Raw genomic sequence first — 22,341 nt, 5'->3', positions numbered from 1 at the left:
GTAGGACGGACGGACAGGGAGAGAGCACAGCATCGGGTGGGACGGACGGACAGGGAGAGAGCACAGCATCGGGTGGGACGGACGGACAGGGAGAGAGCACAGCACCGGGTGGGACGGACGGACAGGGAGAGAGCACAGCACCGGGTGGGACAGGCTGGGAGAGAGCACAGCATCAGTGCAGGATGGGCAGGCACAGCACACCGAAGCTTCCCCCAGCTCTTCAGGCCTCCGCACAGTTCCCACAGCACCGAGGGCTTTTCCCACTGCCTGGAGCAGGCAGTGTAAGCAAAGTGGATGAGGCCATTTCACCTCAGTGAGCAAAAGCTCGCCTTCCTTACTTGCCTGGCCTCACAGAGGTGACAAATTCTCAGAGGAAAACCACCCTGATGGAGCAGGCACAGGGCTGGCTGAAGGACTGCATCCACTATGGCAAGGGCAGACACAGGCAAAAACAGCCTACAGCCTCTGGGGCACAGCAAGGTAAGAATGACCCTGGAGTGCTGTCAGGAACCAGCCACAGACACCACCACCATACTGTGAAATACCATGTCAGAAGTACAGGCAAACACAAAGCATTCCTTTTGTTTGCTTTAGGATCAGAGTGAACAGACGTTAGCAATTGCCCAACTCCATCCCTAACACGCCAAAGCTTACACACCACACAGCTTAATTCTAAATCTTTATTTGTTTTCTACACAGAAAACAGAGGAATGTTGAAGCAGCAATATTTAAACACACTAGAAAGGAGCCATCAATCTGTGAGAGTGCACAAAATGCAACACGGGGCCATTTGTGCCGTGGTCTCTGCTACGGGGCAGGGTGAGGGGAGGTCCAGGAGCAGCCTCTTCAGACAGACAGGAGAGCTCTACGCAAAGGTGGAGCCGTTCCAGCCCACATTGGCAGCATTCATGTCGAAGTAGTTGATGTAGACCCTGCAGAAGAGGCACAGGAGGACATAACAATGACCTTATTAACTCATTTATGTAAGTTGTGAGTGAGATGGGACAATACAACAGGAACCAGTGCTTCCCATTCCTCTGCTTCAAAAAATTTCAAGCTCCATTTTGACTGAAATCCATCTAACTCCTCTGGTGGAGTCTCCAAACAGTCAACATTCCTGAGTCCCTGGAATTGTACTTTTTCAGTTTTTTAAAATATGAACTCTTCTGCAGTCAGGGACTGTCCAGACACCAGACATCTCTTGCTTAGCAGCCTGTCAAGAATTTCTGGAGATCAAAACCTTTTGTTTCCAAGCAGTACAGTCCCTCACACGTGTCACACAGACAGGCACCCTCAGAGTGCCAAGTGGGCCCTCCAGGCTGGCTCTGCATGTCTCCCTTCCAACCCTCATGGCATCAGGTTCTTCCCATCCTTCACAGCAGCACACAGACACTCTCACAGGGCTCTGCAGCCTGCAAGGGAGCTGCTCACTGCCTGCTGGCCTCTACTTTGTCTTTAGCTCCAGCCTGTTTCTGCTCCTCCTATGTGCTTTCAGCCTCCCTTCACCCGGGGACAAAACATCACACCTCAGAGGCAGAAGACATTGTGCAACTTGTCAGTGCTCTGCTGTTTTCCCCTGCTTTGAAACCAGGAAGCCATCAAACAGAGAACTCTCTAGGGAAGGATGTAGGCATCAAACTCTTAACTGGACATGACAATGCTGCAAGCAATCCCTTTGTGTCTTCCCAAGCACATGGACTTATTCGTGGCTTTTTGTATTTTCAAACAAACTTTTGAAATCAGCTTCAGAAAGCCAGATATATAAAGTTAAATCATATCCCAGCCTTACCTGTCTGCAGATACATGCAAGTGCTTCGAGATGAGATCACACAGCATCTTGGTGTAAGTCTTGTTCTGCTGCCCTCCTATTTTGCCGATGCTGTACAGGCTGCAGAGTGCGCAGGGATCAGTGGAGCCCCCGAAGGACATCATCTGATCAGGTATGATGTGCACAGCTATGTACTGTGGGAGGAAAACACAGTTACAGCCTGTCTGACCCGCCCTCTCCTGACACGAACTTGCTTCGGGTACCCACTTTAAGTAGTGCAGTTGTACTGGGGTCAGGCTGCTCATCAGGGCTGCGTTCCGCACCCTGCCCAGACACAGGGGAGGCATCAGCAGCTCAGACGCTGCAGCCCCGCGGAGCCGTGGGTGCTGTGGGGACTCTCGGCCCGGTTCTCGGCTTTAGGAACGAGGCCGCGTGTGTGCAAAGCCGCCGGTGAGACGGGCACTCCTGCCAGCCACAGCATCGCGGCACTGCGCGGGAGGGGGTAACTGTGCGTGCCAGAGCTCACAACCCTAAATCACGGGCTGAGCCACTGGGCCTTCCCAAGAGCCTGGCAGCGAATGGGCTTCATTGGGCTCCGGCTTGTCGGGGTGCAGCGGTCCTGCCCAAGCGGGCCGTGTCGCATGGCGGGACCGCCGGGAGCTGCCCGGAGGGAGGCGCAGCCCGCAGGGGAGCTCGGTAAATCTCCGAGCCCCTGCCCAGGCGGGTCCGTGCCGCTGCGCATCTCCGCCGCTCAAATCCCGGCCGCCAGCACAGGCGCAGCACATCCCCGGTTACGTGAGCGCCGAGCTCCTGCAGGCCGGGCTGCCGCTGCGGGCTGGCGGTTCCCGCACGGGCAGGGCCCGGGCAGCGCGAGGCCCGGCACCGCCGGACGGAACGGGAGAAAGCCCCTTGCCCCGGGGCAGCGGTGGGGGGCGGGCATGGCCTCAAGCCCCTTCCGCCGGAGCAGTGGGGCCCCCTACGCGTTGTGCCGCTCCGCTTCCCTCGGCGGCCGCCCCGCCGGCGCCTCCCCGCGCCGGGCCCGCCGCACGCACGTGTTTCCCCGCTCCGGCCCGGGGCGGCGCCGCCGCCCGCCCTCACCTGCGCGGGCTTGCCGGTAGCCTTGGCCAGCTGCTGGGTGAGGTCGCCCAACAGGCTGTCGGGCACGGCGTCCTTGCAGACGTTGGTGTAGATGGCGAACATGGGCATGGTGGCGGTAGCGGGGGCGGCGGGGCCGACGGCGGGAGCGGAGCAGCGGTACCGGGGTAGTGGAGCGAAGAGACCGCGGCGGCGCTTTTAGTGCGCGGGGCCGCGCCAGACGTAGAGCGGCTCCGCCCGGCGGGGAGGGCAGGGAGCGGGGCGGGGACACACAGTCCTTCCTCCCGGCGGCTTGCGGACTCCGCGGCAGCCTGCCGGCCACATCTCTGCCCCAGGTCCGCTGTTATTCGTTTGCTGTGTTGCTGCCGCTGGGTATTTCTTGAGGGTTTGTTGCAGGCTCCTTCGGGGAACGGAGTCCGGGCGCGCTGGCAGCTCATACGTAACGGGGACCACCGCATGTGGTACCACCGCTGTAGTACTCCCACTGCATTCTGCAGGATCAGGGCCAGAGAGGGATACAGGCCCCCAAGCCTGGCAGCTGCAAAAAGGGATACTTGCTTTGGCTCCGGAGGGTTGGGTTTTTTTTTTTTTTTTGCGAAATAAGGGCACATTTGTAGGGTGTTTGCTTTAACTGTGTGCATACCTTTAACTCGATGTAAGCAGACACGTCTTCCTTGCTGGCATATTAATTCTCTAACGTTTTCCAGTCAATTTGAAAATGATCTATTACGCCTCAGCATCCCCATTTTCACGTATTTTTTTTCTTCTGGAAAAAGGCAGAAGTGATTTTTTTTTAAACTTAGGACGGAAGTAGTGCGTGTGTATTCGGAGGTGAGAGGTAGCAGAGCCGGGCCCTGTGCTGGGCTGTGTGATGCGATGCACGTAGGCTGCCAGGGCACGGCTCCTCACGCTGCCTCTTCCCTGCCCCGACAGCGGCAGCGCTGCTCTGCTGCGCCAAATGACTCACAGGAAAGCTAAAGAGGATCACGCCCAGAGCCTCTCCATCGAGGCGTTTTACACACAGGGATCAAGCAGGTGCTAATTTTTAACTAAGTTCCAGCACTGCTGCTACTAGAAAGCCTGACCAAATGTATATGTCACACCCGTGAACACACGTAGTAGACCTGAAAGAGGAATAAGGGATGGTGTTACATGGGAATACTTCGGAATGACATAGGCTATAATGTTGAGAGCTGCAGCACTTCTTTTTTTAGTGATTAACAGTGCTTAAGAACAGTGATTAAGAACTGATTAAGTTTTCTTCCTCTGATACCCTTACCTCAACTCCCTGCCATTGCACAGTGCCACTTATTCCTCTCATTTTCCTACCTCTCAGATTTGTGGCATGGAGGTAGAGTGGGAATTCTATCCGTGCAGAGAATAAAACTAGAGAGCAATGTCACCATTGATGTGCTTGCTCTGTGGTCTGTCAGGCTGCATGGCAGCCCCTGGCCATGCTGCCACACAGAGAGACATCTGCAATTTTGTTCTCCTTTGCCTCCCTGACTAAGGCAGAGGCAGGGCATACATTTCCATAGCTTCTAGAGATGCGTTTTTAACAGTTAACCAAATACCAGTGTTCTTGTGCACACCCATCCCTCAAGTGATTGCTCCACACTCCTACATTCATAATGCATTTCTGGATGCACAGCACCTGTTTTTATAATCACCTGTGATTAAAATAAGAACAGTGAAGAAATATGTCTAAGAACAAAAAATTTAAAGGTAAAATGTTTCATAGAAATACACCAAAGAGCATCCTAATGATGTGGCAGAGGCAGTGTCTATGTTGGCTGTTAGAGAGTATAAGGACTGTTAGCAAGCAAAGATGGTCTTATTTGTACTTGTACCAAGAGGTACCTTAGGAACACACATTCCAGGGTTTGGATGCTCCAAGTATAACTCTGAAAGCATCCATCATAGAAAGGCCTCAGTGGATATGTATATGGGACAGGCTGAAGCCTTTCCTGGAGGCTGACTGCAAAGGGCAGGGCTGGGACGTCCACGGATTGCAGTTGTACACACGCAACTGCACCACAGCCAAAACCTGAGCACGGGGCAACCAGATCAGGGAGGAGGAGCCAGGAGAACATCAGAGAATGCTGCTGCTGTGGCTCCAATAGCAGGCAGAGGCAGCATTCCTTGAACGAGTGGCAGAGCGATTTCTGGAGAAGGAAACTGTCCTACTGTGTTTAGGGGCCATTCCAGCAAAACAATATATACATCATGTCACGTCTTCCTTCCTCAACGGGCAGCTCCACATGGCTTAAAGTGGCATGAACAATATTTAATAAGATACACTGTATTTAGATGCCAAGTAGCACATTATTTTACTGGCTATGGTACTTCAGTTCACAAAAGCAGCTTTCATTTGTTATCCTAACAAGGCATTTTTGCAGGTTGAGGTGAAGGCTTGTATTTAAATCCTCTGACTACAAAGCAAAGCTGTGATAGGGACAAAATGGGATGTTCACAATAGAGCTCAGAACAGGAGTGTGATAGGGTTTGCTCTTCCAGAAAAAAGTGACAATACACCTAACTGTAGATTTTCAGGAAATTTATCTCTACTCAATCTTTTATTCTACTTTGGAAGCGAATGATCTTATCTGACCAAGGGCTTGAATAATAAATATTTATATGCAAATCTTCCTTTCATAATTAATTCACCACTTCAGCCTCTGGGAATGGCTTGCTGTGCCTCTGCCTCATTCTGAGCTGTGCTCTAATCTTTGCTGTCACTACAGATTGTTCAATGGATGAAAAGGGGAGGGCAGAACAGCGAACAGTGGTTTTTTCCACTCACTCCTTCTGCCCTCGCTGAGCCCTGGGAGACACACAGCACAAGTTTTTCTGCTATTCAGCTGGATGTCCATGTAGTGTTAGACCTAAGGAGGACCTGGACTGCAATCCATCCCTTTTAAATAAGAGGCAGTAATTTCTTTCCTCCTTTTGAAGGGTGGTGCATATGCCACACTTATAGCCACATCTATTGACTTAAATGTATCTCAAAATCAGGTCAAGATAGTTCCTTTAAATTTGGCCAGGTTCTTGAGCATGAGCAGGGCAAAGACATATCCAAATAGAGAGTTCATCATCACCCATGACTAAACTGCTTTTAAAAGAAAAGCTTATGTTAACATTTTGAGAAGATACCTTCCATCTCAAGCACACATCTTTCCCGAGTAGCAAGAGGGTCTCAGTCACAAGGTTTCTGCTACATTTTTACTTTTATTTGAGCAGCAGACAATATGTTAAACAGCAATGGGTAGTGGCAACAAGGTACCGTTGCCTTTTGTGTTTGTCAGATACTGGTAACATGACAAACTGCAGTATTCAAACAACAGTGAGGATTCAGGAATAAGCTGTTACCACCCAAGGGCACCTTGAATGAAGATGTTGTTCCAGTTCCACTGATGTTGAAGAAGCTGACATAGATTCTGAAAGGGAAGACAGACACCGTTAGCTACTGAGAGCAGAGTGCTGCCAGCTGACCGGGGTGTTCCTGCAACAGGACATGCAGCCACTCTGTAGTCTGTCCCCCTGAGCTTTACACTTCTCAGGCCTTGCACTCCCCTCCCCCTGACCCTTTTAATGCCTTTTGTGCATTCTGGAGCTCTAAGTGGTTTTCTACTTGTTTTAAAGAGCTCTCAGGATACTGTGTTTTATTTACAACAATTTCTGGAGCAGACTGCCATACCTTCAAGAAAAGGACTGGAAAGGCTTTTATGCAAGTGGAAGCTCTTGCAATTGACCTCCACATGTACCCACCTGTCAGTAGGAAAGTGCTGGTACATAGCACTCAAGTTATTGATATAATAACTAAGTTTTGTGTCTGTACCTGGGCTTTGGCACATGAGATCTGTCAGTATATCCACATAATTTTAATCAAGAAATTTTACAGTCTCTGGACATCACCATTGAAACTCATCCACCATTGAAACTCCTCATCCTTCTTTTCAGTTGGCGAGTTCCTCAATTGTCTTGGCATTTAGCCTCTTCAAACAGCACAGTAATAAAGAACACCAAAGTCTGGGATGAAGAGTTTTAACAATCTGTGGAAAGTCATGTTAGACAAGCTGCTGTGTGGCCTCACCTGTCAGATGGTATTTTCTGCTGTTTGTTCAGCAGATCACAGAGCAATTTGGAGTCGACCTTGTTCTCCTGCTCCCCTATCTTGCCAATGCTGTAGAGAAAGCACATAGCACAAGGGTCTGTGGAGCTACCAAAGGATGTCACCTGACCAGGAGAGATATGTATTGCTAGATACTGTTGGAAAAAGAATATTATTTTCCTTTGCCATATTAAGAAAAGTTTAAAAAATCCAGGAATATATTGATGTACCTGAACTGCAGTGAAAGTAGGTGCATGTTTTCCATGTGCAAGGCTTTCATGTGTTGACATCTTACTGTCTAGATCTCCATTCTACTCCAAGACATTCACTGCTCTGTCAAGGGCCAGTACAAAGACACCATAGTATTTAGGCTTGGGAATCTTGGTTCCCAGTCCAAGTGCTCCAGGAGCTCAGCAATCTGTGATATCTCCAGAACCTCTTCCAAGCCACTGAGCTGTCCCTGCCTGTGTGGGAAGGTCCGGGATGAGGGGGGTGTGCAGTTCCATTGCTACCACACTGCGTTCCAGAGGGATTTGGCACCTCACTGGCTGCTGCTGCAGTCTCTCCTGCTGAGGTGAATGTGAACTGACACAGCAGAGGTCTAAGTCAACATCCCTCTCATTAAACAAAACACAGCCTAATCCTACTTTTGTTCTTGATATCAGGAAAAATAGAAGAAAGTATCTATGTTAATATTAATGACCAGCCTGCGGTTTTCCCTGCTGCTAATACACAGTGTCAGATCCACACACTGGGGAATCTGGGGATCAGTTCCCTTGGCATCCATCGAGCTTTTGGTCTGTTCTTACCCACGTTTATTAGCAGCACATCGTTGGAACTCAGCAGCAATTAACCCTCTTGGCAAAACAAGCCAGCCTGAGTACCAGGAGTTGTCTGGGTAATTAGTCTTGGCCATCATTTACAGCCTGTTTGGGTGCAAGGTGCATCAGGCCACAGCAGTACAGGGAAAAAGATCATGTTAAAGGAAGGAGATCATGTTGAGGTACCACTTGCTTAGTCCCGTGCTCCCCTGATTGGACACTGTGTGCTCTCAGCTTTATGCCGGATGTAGGTACATGTATGCCTTTAACATCTACTCTGGAAGCAGGTTATTATAATTTTAAAAAGGTGAAAAAAATCAAGCTGAAGCATTAATTGATGTTATTTTCTTTCTAGAGCAGTTGGCAAATATTTGAAACAATTCATCCAGTAGGAAAAAATTGTATTTGACTGAAAATCAGTATTTTTTTCAAGTGGTACAGTTTCCTGTGAGAGGAAAGCTCTGCATTCCAGCCCACCCTAATCCTTTCCTTCTTTCTCTGTTATAACTAAGAGACTGTCCCTTTCCTATTGTCTCCTTTGTCACGAAAAGCTTGTATGTCCTCTTCAGAAAAATGTCTTTGTTATTCCCTGTCTATTTCTACGTCCCATTACATATCCCTTGCAGACAGCTGCACAAACCTGTTCCAGCTGCATCCCAGCCCTGGCCTCCAGCTTTATATTCAGGAGCTGTTATGCAAGAACCACCAGCTGACACACCCCCACGCCCTCACCAGCAAGTACTTATTTGCTGGACTGATAAAAAAGGTGGACTTTTTTAAGGACAGATAGAGCACATCAGTTTTACATAAGAATATTAGTTTATGCTAGATATCCAAGCAAGCTGAATGATTCATGATTAAATGCAACTGTAACCAGTAGGCTACAGGCAATTTGGTGGCAGGTAACAAGCACATACTCAGCAGGCCTCAGTGAGGAGGTTGAGGGTGACACTCACTTTCAATCACCCAGACTCTTGAGAGGTGTTCACAGAGATACCTGTGCACACCCACACACATCCTGTGTCTTCACCTACACAGAGACCTGCATGGAATATCATCCAACACAAAGTTAGCTTAAATATTTCAGTGTTTTGAGACCTCAAGTTACAGCAAACAACAATTTGATATTTTCACAGAGGGATGACTGCAAATACTGATGAGTCATTAGGTATATTAGTTTAACAAAGTTGTCACTGAGAAATAGCTCATTGCATAGGCACAACTGACTAAAGAAGGAAAACATTTGAGCATCTGGACTTACCTGTGCTGGTTTGTCCAATGCTTTTGATAAGTGTTGGGCAAGATCCCCTGTAAAAGATTCTGGAACCTTGTCCTTGCTTACATTTGTGTTAACAATGAATTTCAGCATCTTTGGATGACAAGCAGGTTTCCCTTCAGCTCCCCTGGTTCTCAACATTGTTTCTAACTCACCTGCGAGCTGGCTCACCCCACCTATGCTGGGAAGCACCTCAGAAGCCTTTAAATAGCTGTGATGCTTTCCACAGGTGCCCTGGGAGGGATGGGAGTGCCCCGGGAGAGGCCACTCTGCATGTACCATCTGCAGGCTGCTCACACAGACAGCAGTGGGCTGTCCTGGGAGGGAACCTGACTTTTGCACTCTGGAAACCAAAGCATCCAAAATTACACTTCGTACTTGGATACAGCCTGATTGGGAAACCAGTGAAAAAGCAAATGTTACAGAGAGTTATAATGTACCTCTTTATGCAAGTCTTATAATTATTTAAAAAAATTGAGATGGATGACTCAGCTGTGAGGTCTGGAACTCTTCCTGTGGAATACACCATAACAGAAAAACCCCAGTAGCACATGTTGTGCAGACCCTTCCTGAACCATGACTAAGTCACGACAAAAATGCCTTAACATCAGGGTCTTGGTTTTCCACTGTGGTGAGTGTTGGTTTCTGCATGCTCAGAGGAGGCTTGTTTTCAGCTTGCTCCTTTGTTGTGCAAATAGTCCCATAGCAGTCATAACTGTGGAGAGATAGGAAACCCACAGGCATTCTGACATGAGCGGCTTTCATCCAGAGTGGAGTGTGCGGCAGAGCTGGGATCAGTTCTCATTGCTGCCTAGTTGAGCCTTATGTGAGAGAAGTGATTTAGAGGTATCATATGGCACTTGGTAGGGAATGTCTGCAGTGAGATGTGAGGGGAAAGCAGGTTGAAAATGCTCGTAGGGATAAAATAAATGGTTTGTTAATCTCTCTGTGTTAAAGGTGATGGGTGTCTTTATGCCCAGTAATTTCCGAGGTGAGGACTTTTCTGCTCACTTGGTTCCCCAGGCTGTGGACAAGAGGGAGAGCTTTCCATAGGCTGCACTAAATGTTTGTAGTGCAATTTAAGCAAATACTTTTTAAATGGTGAAAATCTCTGTATGAACATGCTTAAGCTGACTGTGTTCAAGGTCAGGTTGGACTGTTGGGCTGTGCCCTGAGCAAACTGATCTAGTTGGTGACATCCCTGCCCATGGCTGAGGGGTTAGAACTAGATGATCTTTGAAGACCCCTCCAACCCAAGCCATTCCAGGATTCTATGATTGTGTGGTGTATGTTAATTCTAAGTCAGTTCCTTCACTGCAGCTCTCTGCTGTGAAAAGTCAGTAAATAAAGTCAAGAGATGAATTACTGTGTGTCAGTGTTCATCTACAGCCCATGGGAGTGCATTATGTCTCCTCTATGCAAAGCATTCTGAAAATAATGAAAACCCTGAAAAAAAAGCAGAAGTAAAATCTGTTTCTACAAAGAGCCTTTTCAGAGCATGTTTCCTAAGTCAAAGCATTAAAAGCAAACTCAAGTGACACCTCCATCTGTAAGGAGAAGAACTGTAGTTTGTAGTACTGATTATTTTTTTTTCTGGTTATTAGTGAAAAGCAGGTGACATGATCCAAAGCATTTAGTCACAAATCTTGTCCCAAATGTACTTGTCAGTGGTTACTCGGAAAAACTTAGGCTATTTCCAGTGAAATTCACAACTTATTTTTACTGCTGGGTACAATAATCACTGGATATTCGCAGCTTGCTTACATAACAAGAAAAACATTTCCAATACAAACTCTTTCTTCTCTGAAAACATCTGATGTAATTTCCAGAAGCTGATGTACCAGGTTGGAAAGCAGTTCCTTAGACACCACAGATGCTCTCAGGAGTGTGCTTTATTTTACAGCAGCCTCTTTGCTTCTTCTGTATACACTAATGTATTGATTTGGTAGGTCTTTCTCCCTGCTCAGAGTTACTAGGATGCCCTCCACTGAGATTCTCATTACATCTCAGGGTTTGTTGCACAGTACGATTTCACTTTCAATGTTTGTTTCTGTTGTCCTGCTGGAATCTTTTTTTTCCAACTTGCTGTGCTAAGTTTTTAGTCCATATCTGCTCAGGTCACCCTAAACCCTGTATCTAGCTTTTCCTCTGCCTGCTAACAAGATATTTTAGACTTCTGTGTTTCCCCAGCCTCATGACTGATGGTCATTTAGCCTTCTAAGTCCTTCTTTCCCTTGGTTTGTCTTTTAAAATTACTTTAGTTGGTCTTTCATATTCCCGATTCTCTTCTCTGAGCTGTTTGCCAGCAGGTTCCCGCTTATGAGGAGCTCTGTGCCAGTGAGGTCTCCTTTAGAAAAGGCCCATAACAAACTGCTCAGGTATCTGAGGCTTTGGGCAGGACTCTGGGAACAGAGGACACCAACTGAGGCCCGGGGCTGTGGGTCCAGGACTTTGAGCAGAGCACGTGTGTCTGCTCTTCTAGCAGGACTTGGGCCCTATGGACTGTAAACAAAATGTTTTAAAACTTTCTTAAGATGTACTATCATAAAAGAGGGGTTTAATGTGAAAAAAAATCTTTGTATCTTGAAACTCAGTGGTGAAAATGTTCAGATATCATGCAGAAATAAAACTCTACCATAATAAGTTTCATATTCATATTAAAACAAAATAAAAAAGGGAAAGAAAAGGAAAATGAAAAAAGAAATGAGTCAGGAGATCTTGCAGTCTGGTTTTAATGTTTCCTTTTTAGTTCTATTGCAACATTATTTCCTGTCTTTTCTAAGAGATGCAAATTTCTGCTCTGAACGCTCAGAGCTTCGTGCAAGGCAACTGTTCCTTAGGAAAGTTATTTTCAGTGAATGAGGTTTCTTTTTTCCCAAAGTTCAGCTTGTTGAACTCTGCTTTTATTTCCATGATTGACTTTCCCTTGGTCTCAGGAAGATACAAGTAGATGAAAATTGCTGATAAAGCAAGAATTCCCAAAAAGATAAGGAAGCAGAAGGGTCCAAGGTTATCCTGCAAGCAGAAATGCAAGACACTGTAAGGGAAATGAGCATGTAATTTCTAGTTCCCTGCCCTTTAGTGCAAACGTGTGTCTTAGAAGTTAAAATTCAAAAGTGTGCTCAGTACACCATCCAGGACAGATGGCAAAGCAGGAGTTCCCACTGGCCATCTTTGACCTGAGTCCAATTGCTGCTCCTCTGACAGGCCTGGAGGGTTCCTAAGCAGGTTTTGTACTTGGACAGAGCTCTAAGCTTTGCATGGCATTGCAATTTATTGCAATTATTTTGCTCCCTGTCAGCATTCACAAATGGATTCACCTGGAAGGAGGGATCCACTTAGAGTCACTTACAACAAGCAGAGGAAAAATCATCCCAAGTACGAACAGTCCCATCCAGTTGATACAGCCAACAATCAGAAAGGCTGATGGTCTGTATGACTGGCTGAAGATTTCAACCATGACAGATATAGTGGCTCCAGCTGAAAAAGAGAAGCCAAACACAAAGCAGGTGTATTTGTTTCCTTGCTGAAGTTCCTCCCAATGGCAGTGGCAGAAGACGACAGATAGGCAGAGTAGGTGGCCTGTTGATAGGTAGTCTCTGCTAAGAGTGTGAGGGACCTTGATTCCAGAAAGGCACTGCAGCTGCTAGTTTAGGTTTCTCTTGTATGTACTGGAATCCTTTTTCTGGGGCTGTGGGGCTGTGCAGTTCCATATTGCACTGCTGGCAATTATTGATGCAGTGGTTTATAAAAGTGCCTCCCTTTTTGCCCCTGTGGCCAGTTCCACCTGAAGTGTGCTGGTAGGTCATAAGCTTGACTTGCTAAGTTAATGAGGATGATTACTATAACATGTAGGCAGGATGATCACTGTAACAACTCGCAATGCCTGGATTCCTCTTTTTAGCTGAATATTTTAAAAATCATTTTGAAATTTCTGTCTCAAACACTCTGGAGATGATACTGTGTTTTAAATTATTTAAATCCTGTGATCAGCAATAAAATTCAAGGTGTCTGTATCCTTTTCCTGTCTCCCACTTGTACCTGTCTGCCCTTCCTTCCTTAATTTCCAGAACTTTTTTACTATGGCACTACTCTGCTCTTCCTCTGCCAGTTGTGTCACTGATATGAAACTTCCTCCCAGCATAGCCATTGATGTACTCACACGGTCCAGTTCCATAGAAGACAACAAACAGGAAGATCAAGATGACACTGAAGTAGTGCATCCAGAAAAACCGATGCTAAAGGTGAGAAACCAGCAATATCAAACCGTGAGACACATGACACAATAGCAGAGTTCTGTATTTGCTGCCACTGGCTCAGGTTTTCCTACATATCCTGTGATTGGGTGGGCTGGTGCTGAGGGAGAGGCCACAAGGCTGCTGCCTCCTTACCTGCAGGGACAGGGTCATGGTAAGCAGGGCTAGCACAGAACACATCAGTGTGTAGCCTCCCCAAAGCAGCACCTTCCTCCCAAACCGGTCTATAAGGGTGCTCTGAAAAGCAGAAAACACAGGTCATAAATCCCAGTTCTCAAATTAAATAATTCCTCTCCTCTCCATGTATTCTTTTCAGAAGACTTATCTGAATAATATCCATAAATCAATGTCATTTGAGAGTCTTTTAATTCCTAATGAATTTGATTAAGCTTCTTAGACTAATTTATTATTAATGAAACTGTGTTTATTAGTCAACCCTGGCTGTTTCTAGGCAGTTCCCTTTCTTGCCTGCTGGCATATATTGAATTGTGCACACATACATACCCACATCTAATCCAGAACATCAGAAAATTATTGTACATAATAAAAATTAGTCTGAAGACATACACTCATGAAATAATCTGGGACAAGAACTGCCTTTTGCCCCGCATGTGGTTTTGCATCAGCAGGAAGATGTGTCTTAGGTTATGCAAATCTTTTCTGAGCCCAGTTATAAGAAAGGAAAAGTACAGTTGTTGACCACATGAAATTTTCCCACTGAGTTCAAATCCAAAAGGACTTACACACAGTATAGAGGACAAGCATTCACACAAGCCAATTCCCAGGGACACATATGGGATCAGGTATTCTTCAAACTTGGCTGTGTGGAATACTTCAAAAGAATAGAAGTATATCTGAAAAATGCAGAGAAGAAATGCACCTGTGAAAAAAGTGTTGCAATTGAGGTGCAATTCTAAGCTGGTATAATAACATTGACTTAGAGGGGTTTGTAAGCTGCCCAGTGTTGGCTCTTGTTCTGGGGATAAAGAGGGCACTCAACTGCATTGATTCCACAGAGCTGCAAGGTGGTCATAACAGTCATCATAATGTAAAGCTGCCAGCGCAAAGATCGCTCTTTTATCACTTCGAGGACACGCATGGTTTTCGTGCTCGCCATCGTACCCTTCTCCTTCATAATGTCATCAATCTCTGCTTGGTGGTCTCCTTCCCCCCAGAGCTTCCTGATGGCTGTTGGGGGGAGAGAGGGAAGTGGGTTATTCCACCTGTAGAGCTCCATCAGGAGGGGTTACATTAACCCCTTTAGTCTGCCTGTCCACTGGTGCAGGTGCTGGTGCTGGTGCTGCTTCTGCCATCTGGTTGCTGCTGGGGCAGGGGGCAGTCGCAAGGATTTTGTCTGTTATCAGTATAGTATGGCTTTCTAATGTGGAGTTGGCCTAACTGTAAAAAAAGCAAACATCTAAGCACATTTCATTTAATTAAATAACAAAAAATTGCTGCCTTAGCCTTTTTCTTTAAAGAAATAAAGTAGTGCTCACCAAAGTGGGAAATGTTAGACATGCTGATATAAAACTGTGTTTCTTGTCTAAATTAAATGAAGCTGAGGCCGAGGTCATAGGGACCTCAGCTGTTGTGTTTGAAACTGCCTCTGCTCTGGCACTGCTTGCCTTCTGCACAGCTGTCACCCTGACATATCAAAGGAAGTGAAGTAAGTGAGGAAAGCAGACACTCTACCTTTCCTGCAGGCTTCCTCATTACCCTTCTGTATCAGGAGGTAGGATGGTGAATCAGGGAAAAATGGGAGGGTAACCAGTTGAACCAATGCTGAAAGTCCACTAGATGCTAACAACCATGGCCACAAAGCTTCGCTTCCTAAAATCTCCCTGGAAAGTGTATGTGAAACAAAATTATGCTGAAATAATGGAATGAATGTTCAGGAAGTTTTTCTGAGTAATGAACATTGTTCAGATTCCATTCAAGGATGCAGTGAAGCAAAACCCTGAATTCATAACTTGGCAAATTTCACAAATTTTGCTATTTTTGTTTCTGAAAATTTATTTTAAAGGAATTGTTTGGTATTTTGAAAAATTTTCTAAATACCAATGGCACCCAGTATAATGTCTAGAGACATGATGAGACTTAAATTTGACAACTATTTAGCCACAGGACCAAAACATCTTGCTAAGACTTTTCATATAAGTAGAGTAATTTTGAAGGGGAAGTCCCCCATTAAAAAAGGTGTCAAAATAAGAAGAAATCAGATTATGAGTAATTAATTTTCTGCCTTCTATATTCAAAACTATGTCTGCCTCACATACAATCAGCATTTTTATTCTGGCATAAACTAATGTGGGTGTGGATGTGAGGATCCTCCTAGGGAGGATGGGAGTGTTTCTCAGGCACTGTCCAGGTGGGAGGGTAAAGGTTATGGAAAGATTTCTGCTTTCAGTGTAACCTGATAGAAAGGCTGGAGAATTTACCGTAGTCCAATAACCTGTCCCGTGAGTTTTCCCAGGGTCAGAAAAACAGCAACGGTGGAGTTGGCAAATCCACGCAGCTTCTTGGGTGAAATCTCTCCTACATACTGAGGATGAATATTCATAGAAAAACCTTGAACACAGAGGAGGATAAATGGCTGTTAAAATATTTAGAAAAGCTTAACTGACTCCATCCTTTCTTACATTGTTTCCATTCACTCTGATATTTAGATTGCAATTTCTTGCAGAAGGGATGATGTCTTTCACTTTTATTGAGTGCCTAGTATATTTGTTTTAAAAATCATTCTCCAAGAATGGCTGCACAGACAATCCCAGAACAGCAAGGATGCCTGCAGTCCACAGGGGCAAGAGCACATACCTGAACCAATGCCATAGAGAAGGCGTCCAACCAGAATCATCTCGAAGGATTTGGCTGTTTTACTGAGGGCCATGAAAACTGCAGCTACCAGCATGATCAGGTTGGTGAATATTTGGCACTTTTTTCTAGAAAACAAAACAACAACAACAAAAAGGCCCAAAAGCTCTTGAGAATTTAGTGTGAAATGTGAACCTCTTGTACTCTTTTGATGACTCTTACTTTGGCAGGAAGTGTGGTACAGCCATTCCTACTGTTTTGAGGAATGGCTGAAAAAAAATTTACTTTGGATAGTCAAAATGATTCTTTAAAATTTTAGGATCCTTTAGATTTGAATTAATTTTTTTAGCTTAGAACTTAAACAGTTGGAACTCTTTGTCAGCATTTCCATAGTATAAGTGAGGAAAGGGATTGAAGAACTGTCCCATTTTGTCACCAAGATTATTAAATGGATGTAACTCCTCAAAAAATGTCGGGTTGTCCCCCAGAAATAATCTGAGTCCACAGCTCCCATCCTAAAATGGGAGACACTCTTGGATGTCGTCTGAGAAGGCAGAAAGAGTTCTTAGAGGCATATATAATTTCCTAAGTCCCTCTGTATGAATTGTAGCCTGCCATGTTCACAACCCTGATGTCTCAGGCTCAAATCAAAGTCTCAAAGTTCTTTGCACTCAGATGTTTTGCCGTGACACTTGTTAGACAAGAGTCCCCTTGCACACATTAAGGATTCACAGAGAGCCTGTATTTAGTCTGTGATTCAGCAATGAGGTTATCCTGTGTTAAGCAACCCATGGGAGAAGTGCATGATCTTGTTTCCAGTCCTGGGAGACCCTCTGTGTGTGGGATGAGGCAGTGTCCCACAAGAAATCTCTTGGGGGCACTTACCTGATAGGAAAGAACACAATTGCAGGCAGGCTAAGTTGGTTTGTTGAGACCCACATGAGGGGCCTCTGGATCAGTGCGTTGTGGAGCAGATCTTTAAGTGGGTCACACCAAGCAGATGTGTTTGCCAATTTCTCTGCAAATGAAATTAGTGGTGTTACACACAAGGCACTGAGAACAGACCAGACTGGTGAGGAATCCTTCCTCCATCCAGTGGGAAAGATAGCTTGGGACCTGACTTTCAGTAAAATGGATTCCCAAGAACAGAGATGTCTCTTGGACATTTGGTTTGGTGCTGGTTATATTTTTGCACTATAGTTACAGGCAATTTATTTTTTCTCTTTTGCTTATATTTTCATTGGACAGGATCCGAATATTTAATATAATGTCACCACTCCAAAATGAGTGTATTTAAGTGGAAATCTGGTTCTTCTTTGTCACTTAAGGATATCTTCCAGGTGCTTGAGTAACTCCATACAATGTGTTACAAAACAGCTCTTTTATTGGGGTTTGTAAATCTTGGGAGACCTTTATGAGAGTCATAGGAGACATTGAAGAGAATGTGATCCTATCCCACTGCTCCCAGAGGCTCTGATCCTGTGACGTGATGATGGCTGCAGCCTGTACAGAACACAGTTCCCTGGGGAGGGCAGGTAAACAAGGCAGAGAGGGCTGTTTGCTGCTTGGAAGAGGTGGATGTGCCGGAAAACCCAATCAGTTGTGTTCAACCACACTGCTCCAACCAAAAGTGAGAGATTTAATTGTTCACCTTGGTATTTCCCTGTACTTTCTGACTGTTGAGCTGTTGCAAGAAGCACTTACTTCCTGTATTTTGTAGTCAGGTAGGTACAGCAGAGGCAGCCCAGGAGTCCTCCTATCCCATAAATAGACACAATGAAGGACCACAACAGCATGATTGTGTCAGAATGGAGGGGAGAGCCATGTCGCTCTATCCAGGTTTCATTAATAAACTTCCTGATGTGCTGAAAAATAGAATGAGATTTGACTGGATAATGGGTATAAGATCCCTTCATATTATTTGGCTATTGTACTTCAGATCAAGCCTGTGGTTCTAATATTAGATTTATTTTAGAATTTCTTAGTAAAACAAGTTTGCTGAGATCAGATTGCAAAATTTACAAGTCTGTATCAGTCAGAATGTTCCTGACAAAGAACATTTTCTGCCCTCCTTTGGAGACTTGTATACTGTGTGCTAAGAACTTATTAAAGCCAGAAAAGGCTGTTGTGTTCTTTAAAGGAGAAAAAGTTCTCTACACATGTGATGTTACTGTTAGCCAAAGAAAAGGCATAGATTTATCAGGTGAATGCTCAGTAAATTTGGGATTCATGGGAGAATGGAGGGCTCAGGCTGTCTGTCCCTTTTGTGTTATCAGCCTCGGGGAGATGGCTACTTACCACAGAGGGATAGTTGATGACAGAAATGTGGAATCCATATGGGAAACTGCCACCAATCCCCAGCACTAAGATCATTTGATATAGTCCTCTGAACTGAACCTGCAAAGCAAAAATAAAATGCTCCATCAGCTTCTCATTAGTCTAGACCTGTGTAGGGCCAAAGTCCTTGTAGCCATACTGGTCCTTCCTCTTGTCTGCTTCAAATCCTCTTGAATTTAAACATTTTTCAAAATCCTTCTAATCTACTGCTGGAGCACAAGCATCTTCCTTAGTGCCATAGCCAACCACGTGCCACTGGAAGGGTGATAATCCTTCACTCTGCTTGCAAGAAGGAAAAGGAGTTTTGAAAGCTGTTCCCGATAGTGCTGCTCTCCCTCTGCAGTGCCTGACAGGCTGGCTGGATAAAGGTGTCAGTCCTGGGTGTGGGGAAGGAAGAGAGAGTCACTCTACTTGTCTGCTGTTGACAGTAAGTGATGTACACCAAACCCTAATGCTGTGCCTCAGAAGTGCAGCATTGAAAACCAACAGCATTTTATTAGACCCTCTGCTTTCATTTCAAATGGCATCGTATCTTTAAGCAAAATTAAGAAAAGATCCTTTTGACATTCAGCTTTTTCAGGAAGGGATGGACTATATACAATATAAATACAATAAAATATAAATATATTATAATTACAGGAATAGCCCCTGTAATTGCATTCAAATAAAAATCTTCCTGAATCTGATTTGGGATTTCATTTATCTTTCTCAATATTTTATTTTCTCTATTTATTTAATCATGAAACAATGTCCTTGCATATTGAAGGACTTGGCATCTTCCAGGCCAGGGTGATACTGTCTGTCTATAATTTCCTTGGTCAAAGATTAGGGACTGAAATACACTTTTTGATGACTGAAATAATTTCAACTGTAAATAAAGAGAAAACATAACATGTAACTAGTTAGACCTTAGGTCCATCTTTCGACAGCTTGTTATTTAGGCAGTCCACGTCTGGATTTCCCAAGTTATCGGATGACAAGAACCAGGAAGCTGTAGACCAGAAAGACTCTAAATTTCCTTAAAAATCCTCTCTCAAATTCAATGGATTTGCTAATTGACAAAAACATTCAAACACACTCTCACTCTTCCTTTTTTTTTTTTAATAAGAAATAGAGCAACAAATATCAATCGCTTTTTCCCTATTTAAGACCACAGAAACTTGATGGATTATATTGATTATCTCTTGATGGATTATATTGATGGATTATATTGATTATCTCTTGATGAAATGAAGAAAGTGATTTATTTTAAAGTTTATGTCATGATTTCTTAGCCTTTTGCAGTACAGTTCATATATTCATTATTTTTGGAAGTTATCAAAGTGGTTAATAATTAGTATTGTTTTCAGAAATTCAGAAGACAAAAGTAAAGTAGCATTGTTGGTGGTGGAACTGCCAGACTTATGGTTATTTTTTCTTTAAATTTTAATTTATTTCATTTAATTTCATCTTGTTGCATAGGAAAGCCCATACAACACGATCCTCATGGCCCCAAGCCCCATTGTTCTTGGGGATGTTTAAACACAGAAAAGAAAGATGGTCTCTGTACCAAAGGAACTTAAAATCTTTAAAGAATTTGAATCTTTAGCATTTTGTTGGCTTTGTCTTTTATGAGTCACAGCCCTGAGAAGAAGTGCCCAGACACTCACCAGGTTGGAGAGGAAGGCAGCCATCCCCACTGGAAGAGCCGATGCTGTTGCTCACTGGCTGGTACCTGCCAAAGTAACCAATACTCACATTATACAATAGCAGTGTCAGTGAACTAGTCCCATGTCACTGGAGTTAAATTTTACTTGAGAGGATTTTGCGTTAATTGCACCCATTTCAGCAGTCGTGCAAAGTTTAGGGTTGTTGGATTAAATATTTCAACCAATGATTGTGTCCAAATAAACAAGGGGGTGTTCCTTGCACAGAACCTGCACACTCCATGAGCACTGTGTTGTGCTGGGGGGACAGAGAACTGAGACAACAATTTTAAAGAGGATTCCCATAATCATAACTTGCTCAGTTTTCACTCTAAGCTGCTGAGAAACAGAGAAGTTTTCTGTTGGGAATCTCAGATGGAACTTGGGCAATGAACTATAGGACTTTGGCATACAATAGGAAAGATCCATCCTCTCTTCATGTGACAGTAACTGGAGCACATCGTAACTTAATCATTAGTGAAAGGAACTGAACTGCTCCATGATTTTGAAACTGGGTGAAAACTTAGTGATTCTACAGTAGTATACCAGGTTTGACAAGCTAAGTATTTAATAGTAACTGGCTTACCTTTGCTAGTAGAGAGAAAAATTCATTCTGCACATTTTTGTCTGGCATTTCTATTAGTCACTAGACTTATTTCTGTGCCTATGATGAAAAAAAAAGTTGTTTTGAAACTGTTTTGTAACCTCCACAGCTGGATTGATGTCTTCTTCTCTGAGAAAAAATTCTAAGGCTTTAACTTCATTTATTTCACTATTAAGAAGGTTTTATATGCATTAAGTTGGTAAATGGCTTAGTTATCACTTGCCATTTACACTTTGGTTAAAGAACAGGATGAAGAAATAACACAGGGCTTATTGGATGCAAACAGTTGTATTTACTAGAAAATACATCACATGCAAAGCTTATTCACAGATTCTCCAGCTAATGTCTGAAATGCAGCATGTGGCACCACCCAGTCATTTCTCCCACCACTGCGCAGCCTCATCATGGCCTTGATTTTGCTGTTGGTGTGTGCTGAGAGTTCATGGAGGGATTTTTTTCCTGTTTAGGTTCTCCAGCAGATAATCTCTTGTTAGACCACATTGCTTTGATGCTAAGAATTAATTTCCTTTTCTGTAAAGTTATACAAAGTTGAAATAACATGATGTGTATCTGACAAAGGGAAGAAATGCCATGTTGGCTGCTGGTATCTGCCTTGCTCAGATGATATTGGGGAAAGCCACAAACAGGCAATAAATAAATAACATGTAGTTTTGATGTGGGCATTCCTTCTCAAATGCAATCTATTGCATATATTTTCGTATGTTCTACTTCACCCTCTTCTACATGTATTTATACATATTGTAACTTACGCTCTTTGCTCTTGAACGTTAATTTAGGATTCCTACTTTGGGTGGGTTGGGTCTTCCTCTCATAATTCCCATAATGTGTAATATCTTTTACATTTATGGTGATTAGTGCCTGTACTGCTTCTGTGCTGTAACTGCTTACACTGTGCTGAGGCCTCCTTTACAAAGTAATTAGCAGATATCTTACAGATATCCTTAAGTCATATTGTGCTCAGGACAGTAGATCTCACAGCCTCAGGTCACTGAGTCATTGTTCTCACAATTTTACAGGCACACATATGCAAAGCTGTGCTAAGCCTTCCTTAATACAGGGCAGCAAGGCCAGATCCATGTTTTTTGTGTCCAGCTGACAGCAGTTCACTGATCCAGATTTAAAGAGTTTTTCTCTGCCTCAGTGAGTATTTGAGACATATCTTACCTATCAGCTCATGTCTCTGGAAGAAAATGTAGTACATGCTCCTGAAACTTCTGGATGACTGTCCTCTTTGTCCCTGTCACCCCCACATATATTTGAACAGACCCTTTTTGCTGTTTCATCCCTTGGCCAGGCTGTCCCTACAACACAGCTCTTGCTCCACTGAGCACAGGCCAAGGTTGACCTGTGCTCCAAAGAGCTGTTCTGCTTCGTTGTCACATTAATGTTCCATGGGGCATCGCTCACTTCCTGGTGAGGATGTTCTGGGGAAGGCTTTCCCAATAACACCTAATGAGTAACTGAGGTCAGAGAAGTGGCTCGCTAGAGTCTCTCCAGCAATGCTACACAATGCCACTCTGCTCCTGTTTCCAAAGACTTCAGGGATTGTTGTAGTG

General features: G+C 44.4%; 2 protein-coding genes across 5 annotated transcripts; both read right to left on the bottom strand.

The window, feature by feature from the left end:
- Positions 1 to 666: 666 nt before the first annotated feature.
- Positions 667 to 3,095, bottom strand: MIF (macrophage migration inhibitory factor). Its single transcript, XM_071572015.1, has 3 exons — positions 2,867 to 3,095; positions 1,790 to 1,962; positions 667 to 932 (listed from the first exon to the last, which is right to left on the bottom strand). The coding sequence occupies exons 1-3, from the start codon at positions 2,972 to 2,974 to the stop codon at positions 866 to 868; spliced, it is 348 nt and encodes a 115-aa protein (XP_071428116.1). The 5' UTR covers positions 2,975 to 3,095; the 3' UTR covers positions 667 to 865.
- An 8,699-nt stretch (positions 3,096 to 11,794) lies between these two features.
- Positions 11,795 to 20,769, bottom strand: LOC139679889 (solute carrier family 2, facilitated glucose transporter member 11-like). 4 transcript variants are annotated; one of them, XM_071572032.1, is made up of 13 exons: positions 20,747 to 20,769; positions 20,125 to 20,189; positions 18,437 to 18,535; positions 17,843 to 18,003; positions 16,142 to 16,266; positions 15,766 to 15,895; positions 15,020 to 15,168; positions 14,328 to 14,515; positions 14,071 to 14,181; positions 13,463 to 13,564; positions 13,234 to 13,309; positions 12,424 to 12,551; positions 11,795 to 12,086 (listed from the first exon to the last, which is right to left on the bottom strand). In XM_071572032.1, the coding sequence occupies exons 2-13, from the start codon at positions 20,146 to 20,148 to the stop codon at positions 11,880 to 11,882; spliced, it is 1,500 nt and encodes a 499-aa protein (XP_071428133.1). In that variant the 5' UTR covers positions 20,149 to 20,189; positions 20,747 to 20,769; the 3' UTR covers positions 11,795 to 11,879. The 4 variants fall into 4 exon arrangements, with proteins under 4 accessions (XP_071428133.1, XP_071428132.1, XP_071428130.1 ...); XM_071572031.1 differs by lacking the exon at positions 20,747 to 20,769 and having other exon boundaries at positions 20,125 to 20,248; XM_071572029.1 differs by lacking the exons at positions 20,125 to 20,189; positions 20,747 to 20,769 and having other exon boundaries at positions 18,437 to 18,562.
- Between the last annotated feature and the right edge of the window lie 1,572 nt (positions 20,770 to 22,341).

Source organism: Pithys albifrons, chromosome 17, assembly GCF_047495875.1.
Source record: "Pithys albifrons albifrons isolate INPA30051 chromosome 17, PitAlb_v1, whole genome shotgun sequence".
NCBI classification, from domain to species: Eukaryota; Metazoa; Chordata; class Aves; order Passeriformes; family Thamnophilidae; genus Pithys; species Pithys albifrons.
The sequence above is the reverse complement of the archived record's forward strand: the minus strand, read 5'-3'. Positions and strand labels throughout refer to the sequence as shown.

Bases quoted from the DNA above. Each gene is read 5' to 3' on its own strand.
- MIF (XM_071572015.1), bottom strand. From the start codon at position 2,974: ATGCCCATGTTCGCCATCTACACCAACGTCTGCAAGGACGCCGTGCCC. The intron at 1,963-2,866 runs GTGAGGGCGGGC...TTCCTCCCACAG, and splicing joins CTACCGGCAAGCCCGCGCAG to TACATAGCTGTGCACATCAT. The intron at 933-1,789 runs GTAAGGCTGGGA...CCTCTTCTGCAG, and splicing joins TTGCATGTATCTGCAGACAG to GGTCTACATCAACTACTTCG.
- LOC139679889 (XM_071572029.1), bottom strand. From the start codon at position 18,562: ATGGAGCATTTTATTTTTGCTTTGCAGGTTCAGTTCAGAGGACTATAT. The intron at 14,516-15,019 runs GTAGAGTGTCTG...TCCCCCCAACAG, and splicing joins TGAGGAAGCCTGCAGGAAAG to CCATCAGGAAGCTCTGGGGG. The intron at 14,182-14,327 runs GTTGAGTGCCCT...TGCATTTTTCAG, and splicing joins AGCTCTGTGGAATCAATGCA to ATATACTTCTATTCTTTTGA.